Source organism: Cryptomeria japonica, chromosome 11, assembly GCF_030272615.1.
Source record: "Cryptomeria japonica chromosome 11, Sugi_1.0, whole genome shotgun sequence".
In the NCBI taxonomy this organism is placed as follows: Eukaryota; Viridiplantae; Streptophyta; class Pinopsida; order Cupressales; family Cupressaceae; genus Cryptomeria; species Cryptomeria japonica.
The window spans coordinates 48,161,267-48,175,910 of record NC_081415.1 but is presented as its reverse complement, the minus strand read 5'-3'; the positions used below and the strand labels follow the sequence as shown (position 1 = coordinate 48,175,910).

The following is a 14,644-nucleotide window of genomic DNA, read 5'->3' as shown; positions in this document are numbered from 1 at the left end:
CTGTGAAAAATTGTCTTATATGTGCCTTAGGATCCCCTTTTCCTTTGTACTTATCAAACTTAGGTGTCACAAAGTGTGTAGGAAATGGAGGCATTGGAATTCTTTTGTCAAATGGATAGGGACATATGTCTCTCATTGTGTAAGATGGCTTCGATGTATTTATGTCCTCCATTTTCTTTTGTAAGTCCTTAATTTGTTGTTCCAAATTGTTCTTAGGTGGAGATCAAATTCTTAGACCATATCCCATGCCTAAACCACTAGGTGGAGGAGGAGCATGTTGCATATATGGATGGTATTGATCATACACATGTTCATATGGAGGAGGTCTATAGTGATGCTGCGTATATGGACCACTTGGTATAGAGTCATGATGAGGAATGAAATATCTATTTTGTCCATGTATACCATACTCTACATGCATGTCATGACTTTGTTCTAATGTGTTGCCCCCAAATTTGATGCGGGGTTTCCTTATGTCCAAATTTTGAACATGCCTTTGGATATCCAATTGCTTTGGTGGTTGGTCCTTAGCATTGGTATGTGATTGATTATATTTTTCTGCATAAGACTTCCATAATGGTCTGCGAAGGTGAGTATCATATGCTTGACCATGTGTGTATGTGACCTCTAGTTTTTGAAACAAAGATGATGGTGATTCAGGCACCATATATGGTCCTCTATTGCCTCCACTATTAGGCCTCCTTTGATCCATGGTGGGGTGAGGTTATTGCAAAAGTCGATTTTCCATTATTTGAGACATGTCAAAATCATGAGAGATCTTGGCTCCACTTTGTGCCATCACTTGTAAGAAGCATTGTCTATCTCTCCTTATTATTTCCTCAACCAATCGATTGAAACGGGGCCCATAATGGAGTCTTCCACTTCTGCTGAATGTACGGAAAAGTTGTCCATATTGTCATTGTGTTTATCATTTTTGTTTGTAGTGTCCATGTTCTCAACATTTGGAATATTTCTGTAGGCATCCATATCAGGTAATGTGGTATGATCAGAATTGAGAAAGACATCATTATCATACTCATAGGAACTCAAGCTTGCGGACTCTTGAGCCTCTTTAGCTTCTCTCCTAGATTTTTGGGAACGAGTTTCAACCATGAACTGGGTCTTGACCAAGATGTGTGAGACTAGATGAAAATGGAAAAGAGTATGGAAGACCAAGAGTTGGATGGAATGTAAATGAATCTGAGGTGTACTTGCAATGTCCAAAGTGTAAGACCAAGTATGTATGTATTAGAGTAGGTGTGGCTTCCAAAGAGATGATAGTTTCTCTTGATGAGGTAAGTTGACCTTGACTCTAAGTAAGACCAAATGAGACCCAAAGGTGATAGACCTTGATGAGGGACCACTTAGAAAAATGTTGTTGTATGTACTGTGTTGACAAAGCAAGATGAGGACAAGCAAGTGACCTTTTGACTCAAGTTTAGACAAATGTGAATGTAATGTAAGGTATAAAGCAATGATGGACTTTGTGAGACCCAAAGAAAGGTTGAATTCTAGATGAAAACCTGAAGAGATAGCTTAGGAAGCTCAAGAATTCTGAAACTGATTGCTCTTGTTTGTTAGACTGTAAATTTTTCCAATTTGTGAAGTTGTTTGTTGTGACCAAATCTGAATTTGTTTGATTGTTTTCCGTGACAAGATGACACAATGTTGATGAGGACTCAATGTTTGCAAGTGTTTAGACTCAAAATGAATCAAAGAAAAGTGTGTTGTTTGATGTAAAAAAGTTTGCATACACTTGAAGACACAAAAGACACAATGTTTTGATGTTTGATCTTGAATGTTTGATTGTTCAAAATAAGACAAGCACAATTCTTATGGTTGGCCAGGACAATAGTTGTTGATCCCACATGGGGTTTCCCCCGTGGTTACGCTATTCAGAGCAGATACTTAGATGCTTGACCCCACTGACTCCACCCTCGACACTCACTTCTCTAGGGCAGCCAAGCATCAGTCCCCATGAAAACTCCTCATGGCAAACTTTGTATCTCTACTAAGAACCGTATGTGTGTGGGCCGCTTCAGAGGTCCGACCTCCTGCCCCAACAACTAGAAGGATTTTGGCTTTTAAAACAAAAAGGTGCTAGTAAGGGCATCCGCTCGTGTGGCCATACATGGGGCACTTTTAGCTCTGTAAATATAGAAGGCTCCCAGCCGGTAGGGGTTACGCCCTACAAATGATCAAATCAATTTGATCAAACGAGTTTATGGGGAGACATAGTGTCGGTAGGAACTAATCAACACACGTTACCCATGGTTTTCACCATGGATACAATTGTTTATAGTGGTTCGGAAGAGGTGGGTTTTCCTCGCTACCACTTGGGTCGTTCTCTCCTCACTAGTAGTCCTAATGACCACACAGGGAGACAGACCCTCTAAAGATTAAACAAAAAGAGCCTATTGCTCAAGACACAAAAGACACTGGTTCAATTTTAGTGCACCAATTGAAGTGTTTGATAATCTATGAAAACAAGGCACACAATGAAGATCAAAAACCCTTGCCAAAATTCTACAACAAAGATTTGTTAGTAGTTTTGCAATAATACCCCTCCTGCAAGCACACAAGTTAGGTAAATTTTAGATCCGAAAGACTTTGTGAAATAGAGGCCTTCAACAATGCATTTTTTTTTTACCAATTCAAAGATCTCATTCATAATAAAAAAAGATCATCTGTAAAATTTCAACAAATTTCCAGAAATGTAAGAAAATCCAAAAAAATTGCTAATTTGCTCCAAAAATTAATTTTTTTATGAAAAATCATAAAAAAATCATATAAAATGTAAAATTGATCCAAAAACTCTGAAATTTTTACTGCACACTCTTTATGGCCTTGCAAACTTGCATAAAAAAATTCCTACAAAATATCCAAGCAGTTTGTGAGATATGAACAGAATAATGCAAAAACCTAATTTTTAAAGATCCAATTTTTTAGGAATGATTTTGCATCAAATTTAAAATAAAAAAGAACAAAGTCTGTGTATAAATCAAAGAGCTTTCCAAAAATATAAGAAAATCCAAAAACTTCGCTAACTTGCTCTCAAAATTAATTATTCATGAAAATACATAAAAAAATTCATAGAAATTTCAAATATGCTCCAAAAAATCTGATTTTTTTACTGCGAATTTCTGATAATGTTCTTAACCTAAAAAAAAATTTGATGCCAAAATTGAAAGCCATTTGTGAGATATGATCAAAATAATGAAAATCCCTAATTTTTAAAGATCTGATTTTTTAGGAAATATTTTGCATCAAACTTAAAATCACAAAGAACGGATCCTGTGTATAATTATGAGAGATTTCCAAAAATGTAAGAAAATCCAAAAAATTCGCTCATTTGCTCTCAAAAATATTTTTTTATGAAAATTCATAAAAAAATCATAGAAAATTAAAATATACTCCAATAGATCTGTATTTTTCTTTGAGAGCTCTTGATATTGTGTTCAACCTGCAAAAAACATTTGGTGCAAAATTTCCAAGCCGTTTGTGAGATCGGATCAAATCTCTCCAAGATCTTGATTTTGTGTCCAAAACCCTAGCTGCACAAGGTTATTTCTCCAAATTGTTTTACAAAACAACAATATATGGCTAGGAAAACTTGCAAAAAACATAGATCTAACAAAAATCCATGTCCCACGAGGCGTGCCAAAATGTTTATGGTGAAAATGGATAAACAATATTGAAAGACTAAATAGATTCAACCACAAAACCCTAGCCTACCAACAACAAAGATCCACCATAACATATGAAGATTACCTAGGACAATGCAAATCAAATGAAATCACAAAGATTATACCATCACATGTCCAATAGGGTTTGAATCTCTATTCTTCCTATCTCCATTGATCTTGCTTGATATATTTGCTCTTAGATTTTATGTGTGCACAAGAGCTCAACAAAGAACGAAAATGTGGTTGCAAGTAGGCTTGATCGCATATGAAAGTTCAAAAGCGTAGTTGGGAAGTCAACTGATCAGGGTTGATAATGAAGGAAGTATCTCCTTATATAGAAGACACTATAAGAAATGGAGGGATAAGATTAAGAGGTGTAAAAGATAAATGGTCGGCTAAGATTAGAGGGTAGGTAGAGAAAATAAGAAAATAATGAGAGGGTAGGTAGTGTAGGAATTAAGAGATGAATGACGTTTGTCATGGGTAGAAACGGCTAATGAATTAATTAAATAAATAAAGATTTATTTAATTAATAGAAGAAGTGGGATCAATTAAATAAATAAGAGTATTTATTTAATTTAGAAAAAGGATGATTTAAATAAATAAATGTATTTATTTAAATGAGAAATAAGGCTAGAAGAGGATAAATGAATTAATTAAATAAATAAAGATTTATTCAATTAATATAAGAGTTAGGCTTAAATAATTAAATAAATAAAGATATATATTTAATTAGACATGCCAATTTTAGGTGTCTACAATAACAAATCAGCTCCATAAAGCATGTTCTATATTTGTGGACGAGATCATAGACCAACCAGACAATATGGTTGTTATTGAGGACTTGATGGGTTTTTTCAAGCATATAATAGATCAGAAGTTTGCTTCTCATGCAACACTAGCAATAGAAGAGATCCTTAGAAATTCGCAACAACAAAGTAGTGATGTTCTCAAAGATCACAAGGAGGGAGAAAATCAAGATCTCCTTGTAGTAGTATCCTCTATATACCAAACGAGATCTAAAAAAGAAGTCATGACAATCAAGGCTAAAGGGAGAGTGGGGAGACCACCAAAGAAGAAGAGATTAGCCAAAAAAACCAAAGAGGAGGTCAAAGCAGGAATTTAGACTACACTAGACGGTCAACTTGGATCTTGGAGAGTGGATGACTCTCCGAGCCAACAATGAAAATAGTGTCTTGGAATGTTAGGGGCATTAACGCTCCTAACAAAAGGTGCCTTATCAAATCTCAAATAGAGAATTGTGGGGCTGATCTCTTCTTAATACAAGAAACTAAATTCTCAGAAACTATTCAAGATCAACCTTTTAAAGGATGGAAAAAGTGGAAGTATGTTGCATCCCAATCCATTGGGGCCTCGGGTGGGTTGGACATATTATGGAAGCCAAGTGTGGGAAGGGTAGATGTTATCTCAATCAAAGCAAACTTCATCCACATCAAAGTAGTAGATTCTTCAATATCCTTTCATTGATCTCAGTCTATGGTCCAAATTCATTAGCAGGGAAGAAAGTAGTGTGGGACAAGCTCACCCAAATCTGCCTCAATTTTTCAGAGGATCCGATTATCTTAGGAGGAGATTTCAATGCTATCCTTTCTCCAAGGGATAAGTTAGGAGGCATCATCCCCCCCCCCCACCAAAAAAAAAAGTCAATGCAAGATTTTAACGATCTTTTCTCCTCCAATGATCTCATAGATAGTGTGCCATCCAATGGCTCCTTCACCTGGTCAAACAGAAGACAAGGTTTTTTTCATATTGCAGAGTGCTTAGATAGGTTTTTTGTGAATCCTATTTGGAACTCTTCATTCAGTACTCCAGCCTCCAAAATCCCGCCTTTATCAGGTTCAGATCACTTTGCACTTCAACTAGACATTCCCTTGTTTACCAACACAAATAAGGGATCTGCTTTTTTCAAATTCTAACAGATGTGGTTTAGAAATATCTCCTTCCTTCCACAGTTGTAGAAATGGTGGTTGACTACTCCATTTACCTCGGGCTCTAGGATGTTTTGGTTTTGTAAAAAGATTCAATGGATCAAAGCTAGAATCAAAGAATGAAATACATCAATTTTCAACAATATTTTTCACTCTAAGGATCAGCAGGAAGATAAGTATCAAACTGCTAAACGAAGACATTATTCAAAATGGTATAAATGAAGAATCTTATAAACAACAAAATTCCCTAAACTTGCAATTACAAGAAGTTTTGAAAAGAGAATAACTCTTCTGGAAACAAAAATCTAGGGAGACATGGTTGTAAGAAGGGGATAGGAACACAAAATTCTTCCATGCTTCTGTTAAAATGAAGAGAGAAATCAGTCAAATAACACAAATTAGAAATGAGGCAGTGGAAATTGTTTTGGATAATCAGAAAATTCAAGATGAAGCAGTTAATTTTTTCTCTTCCTTTTTCTCAAATTCAGTTGTTGAGAATGAAGATATTAGAAGAAACACTCAGGACATTCTTCACCACATACCATGCTTAATCATACATCAGGACAATATATCACTGCTGAAACCCTTTTCTCTGGAGGAAGTTAAGAATGCAATTTTTCTCATGCACACCCGCATAAAGCCTCAGGACTAGATGGGTTCCCTGCCCTTTTTTTTCAAAAGTGCTGGAATTTCTTGGGGTCGGATGTTTGGAAGATGGTGGAAGAGTCTAGGAAACATGGCAATATGTTGAAACAATTTAACACTACCCTCATTGTACTAATTCCCAAGCTATCTAATATGCAATCCTTTGCAGAGACCTATCTCTCTATGCAACATAGTCTACAAAATTATAACTAAGGCCATCTCTCTTAGATTGGCTCCATTGATTCCTAAGATCATATCCAAGCAGCAAGGTGGTTTTGTTCCAGGTAGAGAAACAACAGAAGGAGCTTTGGTAGTGCATGAAATCATGCACTCAGTAATGGCGCATAAGATAGAAGCAATTATGGTTAAGCTTGACATGTTGAAAGCATATGATAGGGTCAATTGGGTTTTTTTGCATCGAATCCTTCTCAAGTTTTGTTTTTCCAATTTATGGTGTAAATGGGTTCTTTCTTGTCTGTTGGGAGAAAAATTTTTAATTTTGGTTAATGGCAACCCAGTGGGTTTCTTTCTGTCCTCCCAAGGAGTCAGACAAGGTGATCCTTTGTCCCCATCTCTTTTTATCATCATGGCAAAGGCTCTAAGTAGATTGATCTCAGCCTTTCAAGGTTTGTCCATATGGAAAGGAATACAAATTCCACAAACTCAAATTATTATCACACATCAATTATTTGCTGATGATAGTGTCTTGTTTGGGGAAGCCTCGGTGAGGGAAGCTAAGGTTATTAAAAGAGCCCTTAAATTATACAGTGAGGTTTCAGGGCAAAAAGTGAGTGAGACTAAATAAAAAACATTCCTATTTCATTATTCTTCGATTCTGTCAAAAAACTTGATAAATATCTTGGGCTTCAAGCAAGCGAATTTACCATGCAAGTACCTTGGAGTACCTCTCTTCTTAGGAGCAATAAAAGGATGCCATTGGGAACCCATAGTCTTGTCGATCAAGAATAAGGTAACTTCTTGGAAGAATAATTGGTTATCACTAGTTGGGAGAATCTTGCTGATCAAATCTGTCTTGGCAACAATTCCAAACTATATTATGTCAGTCCTCCCCATGCCATTCAAGATCCAAGAGCAACTGAAATCTCTCCTTAAGAAATTTCTATGGAAGGGCAGCAAAGATCCAAAAGATAAAATACACTTACTACCCTAGGAAAAAGTTTGTTTTCTCAAAGTGTATGGGAGGGCAAGAATACCTAATTTCAAAGATAGGAACATTGCTTTAGGGGATAAACTTGTGTGGAAATTGTAATCGGACTCTTCGTTTGTCTGGGCTGCAATTATTAGAAGTAAGTATCTAGATTCAAAAGATCCAGAAAGAATTTTCACAATTCTGGATCCTCCAAAAGGGTCAAAGATGTGGAATTTCCTAATAAAATACAGAGAGAGCTTGCTGTATAATCTAACTTGGATTGAATCTAACTTGGATTGTGCATGATGGTAGGTCAAGAATATTTTGGGAGGACTCATGGAACACCTATCCGCCTTTAGATAGTATTCCAAATCTAGATGTCATCAAGGAAGTTTTACAGGCCTCCTAGGGACACTTTGCAACTATTTCCACCTGGTTTTGGTTAATGGATTTTGAGAAGTGAAATTGAAAGACTTGGATAATATACCTGCCCCTCTTCAGCAAAAACAGGTGTTAATGATGGAGTTAAGAAACAGATTAATTTTTTACAAAGGGAATCGAGACAAACTGATTTGGCTTCCTTCTAAATAAGGGGTATATTCAGTAAAGGAGGGTTTTAAGCAACTGACATCTTAGGGGATAGATAATCCGCTCAGAAAGTTCTCATTTTGTTGGAAGGGATGCAGATTACAAAAGGCAGGATCCTTTGCCTGGCTAGCCTTAAAGGGTAGAATCCTAACTAGTGACAGGCTAGCTCTACTTAAGATTGTGCAACCCTTTGATTGTGTGTTGTGTAATAAGTCCATTGAAGCAACTAATCACCTTCTTTTAGAATTTAGAGTGGTACAAGATTTTTGGAAGTGGCTACTTAACAAACTACAATGGAACTCTCCATTACAAGCTACTTTACCAGAAGTATTTGAATTGTGGCCAAAGCTCTTTGCAGACTCTTTTTTTGCAGTTACTTGGGATATGGCTCCTACCATTCTCATATGGAATATTTGGTGGGAAAGGAATAGGCACATATTTAGGAAGGAATTTCATAGTGTGCAAAATATGCTTATCAAATTAGAATTAACAATTTCAAAATCGGTTAATGCTCACACAACTAAATTTAAGAAGATGGACTCCCCTTTCACCTCATGGGATAACGAGCTAATGACAAGTTGGAAACTCCTGCAAATCCAATTTAAAGGAATTTTGATGGTAAATTCTCATAAGAAAATCAATAGAAAACGGAATTAGATGGAGATCCCCTTCGAAGAATTTTGTGAAACTAAATTTTGATGGGGCTGTGAGGGGTAATCCTAGAGTGTTTGGAATTGGAAGTGTTCTCAGGGATCAATCAGACCAAGTATTGAGAGCAGGTTATGCAAAAATTCCAGATAGCACAAATAACATAGCAGAGGCTAGAGCCTTGCTATTTGGGATTAACTTAGCCATTAAGGAGCAGGTTGAATACTTAGAGATTGAAGCGGATTCCTTGAACATCATATCAGCCTTAAAAAAATTCCAAGCTCCCAATTGGAAAATAGATTATATTATTCAAGAAGCTAGAGAGAAGATTTCAGGTTTTCAAGGATATAACATTACTCATTGTTATAGGGAAGCAAATCAGTTAGCAGACTTATTAGCTAACATGGGATGTGATTCAAATGAGGAAGGTTTTTTCCTTTCTCCTAGGCAGGTTCAAGAAGACGAGTGTCTCAGAGCACAAATGACTTCTGATGCGACACCTAGTCCCATTCATATTGATTAGACTAATTTTTGGTTTGTTGTGGATGCAGGGCTCCTCACTCTTCGTAGCATTGGAGTATCTCAGAATTTCTCCCAAAGCCCCAAGTTATGAAACTGTTTGAGGTTTAAATTTAAATGGTTTTTTTTCCAGAATCGCCTTGTGGCTTGAGCGGTGGGAAGATCTTAGTGCCATGGTTAGCCATGTCACTATTGATCATACTGTGAGGACATTTCCATCCTAGCAAGGATTTTATACGGAGTAGAAGGGGTTCGTCATTTAAGCATTCTTTTTTGGTGGCATGTAGTACAGGATGAGATCATCCTGTCGACATTGGAATTTCACACGCTCTGGGTACCATTCCAATATCCTCACACATGGGGTAAGGACGAGTATCCTTTGGCTTGGGATAGATTGAGGTACTTCAAGCATGTGGAATTGAAAGACAGGCCACATGTTCTCTCTCTCTGTTGCATTCCCATTCCTTTCATACCTGCGGAGGATCTCAATTTGAGGAAATATCAGGGCTCCCACATATCTGCAAGCTTGCACATCATTTCTTACAATAAATGTGATCATTTATGGTTATTGCAGAGGACTTGCGTGGAAGCTCAAGGACAAGGAATGAATGCAACTGCGATGGTTTACATGAGCTACAAAGAATCCATCGCATCATTTCATCATTGGTTTCTCTATAATTTGGCCATTGGCAACATGTCTCACCAAAATTTCAGATTTGGACTTCGCTCGACCAAGTACAAGCTTTCCTTGCTGGTTGTGCTCACGCGATAGTTATGGCCCTTCAAATTTATTTGGTGGGAGGTTGTCATGGCCAGAGACAGAACGCTATCGCTCATCCTCTGAGATTAGTAGACTCTTTGGCAATCCCATGTGAAATTTGTGAGTGGGCGGTGAGGACTATCCTTGGGGAAGAATGGATTGCAGCTAACCCGATGGCTTCTCCAAATCTGGTGGCTTTCAAATTTGTGTCTATGGTGATGGACCTCACACATTCTCAGGACTATACAAAGATGGTGGTGAGGGCTTTTGTACATCCAACACTGTTTACTTGGGAGGAATTGGACCCGCAGTTGGAGAAATATGATTTATTTACAAGGGAGGTGTGGTGGGGAGGTTTTTTAAATAGAGATCTATTCGTATTTGACTCAGTGTCGAGATCAGTTTTCCTCTCCTTCATCTATGGCTTGGGATATGCATCTCCTCACACTTTTCTCCACTGGGTTCAATAGTTTGCATTTCAAATAGGAGAGCCAATGGCTTCAATTGTAATGGCTAAATTCAGGGTTGTGTGGGAAATTTGTGAACATGCTCAGGTTGATCCTCACGGGTATCATTCATCTTTTCCAACTCCAATGGAGGCCGCTTCATCTCAAGAATCAATAATTGTAATATGAAAGTTTCTCTAGTTGGGGTGGCGGGTTAATGTTGGTAGAATAGGGTAGATCCGAACATGGCATTTTCAATCTTGTAGTCTCTTTGTTTTTGATAATCTTGCTTTATCGTTTGTACAGGTTTAGTTTTGTTGTTGTCCATATCGGGAAAGGTTTTGTCTCATTCAGTCTCTGTTTAGGGCTTTTTTCAAAGACCCCATGATCCAATAAATGGGGGCTACTCTTTTAGAAATGTATCTTGTAGGGGGAAGGAGGTAGTGTCAAAACAGTAGTGTGCAACATGTGTTTTTCATTAACTTCTAAAAGAATAAGAGACAAAGCACAAATATTAGTTCACTTGTATTTTAAAAATAAAAAATCTCCTTTTTTTTTTGCTTGCACACTAACCTCTAACCCAAAATGGAGCCTTAATTTTTTCCTTAAAAAATACAAACAAAACCAATGACTTTTCCCCAGTTATAATAGTAAGAAACTAACTAGAAAGGAAAGCTCAAAAATAAAAAAACAAAGATAAAACAAAATAATATATAGTCTACAAGAAGCCCCTGGCATTTTCTGCATTAGTTATAGTATGGTCCCATTTGGTGAGAGCCATCTATTGCATTACACTTACACCTTATTAATTGATGACTGCAAGTAGTATGAGATTCTTGCCGACCATCATAGCTAGTGTAAAGAATTATATAAAGATGTGAGACCCACAATGTAGTATGGGATGCACTGGCATTCATTTATTTTGCTAGGATGTACTTAAAGGGTAAGTGTACGTGAACTATGTAATAAGTGTCTTGTGATGCACTGACATTCATTTATTTTGCTAGGATGTACTTAAAGGGTAAGTGTAAGTGAACTATGTAATAAGTGTCTTGTGATTAAATTAAATTTAAAGAAAAAATTTAATGAATAGTTGTGATTAAAGGTGAGATTAGAGATCTCATACAAAAGATGGTGATGAATTCTCTTTATATTTGATGTAAAAAGTACAAAGCATCTAATTCTCAAAAAGGATAACTAGACAAATTCATTATAAATGAACCCTCGAAGATGAAGTCTAAGACTAATATTGACCCACTTTTTAATATAAAAAAATGAGTGGCAGTGTAGAGTACAACTATTATTAGAAAAATTATGAATTCAATACTTCTAAATTAAGTGAAAGATGCTGATTGATTAAGTTGAGAGCTTATGTGAATTGATGAGTGAAATGTGCATGAGAACTTTATAAAAAAAAAAGCTAAAATTTAGCCTTATTCTATTCCTTTCACATTCAAGAATAAGAAAATTTCACATTCAAGAATAAGAGATTGACACACTTATCAAATGACTATTAGGCTTTGAGTTGACATAACTTTTATCAACTTTTATGTCCTACATGACGTATATTTCAACTACCAAGATAAAATGTACTTTATGTAAATCATTTTTTAAGCAACCCCTTACATTCTCATTGAATTATTATTCTTACAAAACCACGACGAAGACACGCTTTTCTTACTACTACACCCAGAATCTCATGTAGTTTCATCTTTCATTATTGCCAAACTTAACTAAATTGACCTTCTCTCGTGTCGTATTATTTTCCGGGCAATTTTATAGTTGCTGAATTCTTGATTGCCTCTAATAAATAAAAAATGATACCAAATATGACTTGGCTTGCAATTTTAGTCTGGTAAGTGGAGTAGGTTCAATGGTTCCGTCCATTCGAAGCCACAAATCATAGCAAAATCCTTCAAAAAACAATTCATGCCGACCATTATAAAACATCTCTGAACAGTAATCAAAACCAAAATAAGCATATTCTGAATTCTACATACAGCAAAACAAAAGGAATCATTGGTTGAATTGTTTTGACAGAGACATTTATAAGCATGCCTAAAGTGAGGTTTGCATATGACATGGCAACGGCTAAAATATTTGAATAACCACCATATTAGGGGTTAACACTGAAAGCACAACTTATTTCTAGGTTGTGTAGGAGCAATTGACTTGAATCCCTCGCACCTAATCTATTTTCATTATACAATTGGTTGGAGGGTTGTAATTTTTTGCTTTTGTCTAGCCGATTGAGCTACCCAGTCCATACCCTACGCAAAGCTGTGATTTTGCCATTTCATCTTCCGGGACAGTGACCTAGGCCTTACTAAAAGCAATGAGTGTACACCCATTTGAGTGTCCTGTTGTGGGTATTTAGTAGCCAGAGCACATAAGCTTTGCAGCATTCTAGTAGCTTGGATTGAGTGGTTCCAGAGCAATCTAGATTGAAATGATTGGTTCCAGAGCATTCTAGCTTGTAGCTTACTACACTTTGGTAGTAGAGGTTATAAACCCTTGGAGTGTGCTGTTGTGGGCATTGTCTATCAAAGTTCAATAGTATCACAGTTTGGATTGATTGCTTTCAGGGCGTTCTAATTTCTTTAGCTCATTATACTTTGTTCCTTTGTGATTCTGCATCCTTAGCTGTAAAGCCCATCCAATTTATTGACCTGCCCAATTCATTGGAGAGCAATCTGGTTTCAGGGAATTTAGGTTAGATTGATCAACTACATTGCTCTTTTTCGTGATTTCTCAAGTCATTGCAAAGCCTTTTCAAGTCATTGCAACATCTACCCAATTCATCAGATTAAAACATACTAGCTTGAGTTTATTTCAAAACCTATCCTATCCAATTTCTTACAACACCGACCCTATCCATCAGAAGGAGTACATCTTCACCCAGTTGAGTTCACATGGAGTTTGTGTTGCCAATCTGCATCCTCTTTATGTTGGCAAATGTGGGTGCCTGCACAGAGGTACGAGATGTGGGCACACACATTGTTTCTCTGGCCAATGCACCAGTGAGTCCTCTTTCCCTGTCTCCTGCCCCTGCCCCTGCTCCTCCTCCTGCACCACACTTTGTCAATATCACAGATGTTCTGCAACAAGCAGGGCAATTTAAGACCTTTCTGAGCCTCTTGAAGGGCAGCCAGGTGGAGAACCAGTTGCAGACACAGGCCAATAATACACAACAGGGCCTCTCTCTCTTTGCACCTTCTGACACTGCCTTTGCTTCTCTGAGGCGGGAATATAAAGCCATGATTAACAAGCTCACTGACCAGCAAAAAACTTCTCTTTTGGAGTATCATGCAGTCCCTACATTTTACAGTTTAGGCCAATTTCAAAGCTTGAGCAGTCCTATTTCCACAATGGGTCCTTATAAGTTCAATGTCAGTGCTTTTGGAGCTCAAGTGAACATGTCTACGGGCTTGGTTAATGCTCCTATCAGTAGCAGCATTTTCTCTCAGAGTCCAGTAGCAGTGTACGAGGTTGATAAGGTGTTGCTTCCCGAAGAAATATTTGGCCTTCCAATTCCTACTCCTGCCCCAACTCCAGAGCCAGTCTCTGCTCCTGAATCTGCCATGGCTCCTACTGATGGAACTTCTGCAAAATCCCCTGACTCTAGTTCTGATCAGTCAGATGCTGCTTATAAAAATGCATTTGTCATTCATTCCGTGCTCCTCATGTTTGGAGTATTTCAAGTTCTACTTTGGTAATCCATGCCTCATTGGTGTAGGGCAAGTGGCAGCCCATCAGGACCAACACACAAACAAATCTCTGCAGCATTGAAGTGATTATTCACTACCCGTTTTTCCAGCTATTGAAAGTTTTTCAGGTTTAATTTGAACAGCTTAGATGATGATAAGAGACCGAATAGATGAACGACATAGAGTGATCTCTGATGGTGGGAAGCAACTATAGACTTATCATGTTTGGCAGCTGTGAATAAAAGAATCATGAAAAGTATAGAACAGATTATTTTATTTTAAAGAATTTAATTGATGTATGCACGGCTTCACAAATTTCAAGCATAATTTGTAATACTTTCTGTGGTGTACTATACATCCATATTTATTTTATTAAGGGTGATTTTATAGAATAAAAGAGCATTCAGTTGAATGATAAACCTTGGACTGCTCCTTTCCTTCCTAACAAAAGGCTGAAGAACAGAATCATAAATACCTGTAAAGAAACAGTTTGGTGAAAAGAAAACTCAGAGAAAGAAGCAACCTGATAAAGCTTAAATATCTTTG

At 37.1% G+C, this 14,644-nt stretch overlaps 1 protein-coding gene across 1 annotated transcript; it reads left to right on the top strand.

Moving 5' to 3' along the window:
• Window positions 1-12,661: 12,661 nt before the first annotated feature.
• LOC131076776 (fasciclin-like arabinogalactan protein 12) lies at window positions 12,662-14,397 on the top strand. Its single transcript, XM_058014093.2, has one exon. It carries the CDS (start codon window positions 13,304-13,306, stop codon window positions 14,105-14,107), a length of 804 nt encoding a protein of 267 aa, XP_057870076.1. The 5' UTR covers window positions 12,662-13,303; the 3' UTR covers window positions 14,108-14,397.
• Window positions 14,398-14,644: the final 247 nt, after the last annotated feature.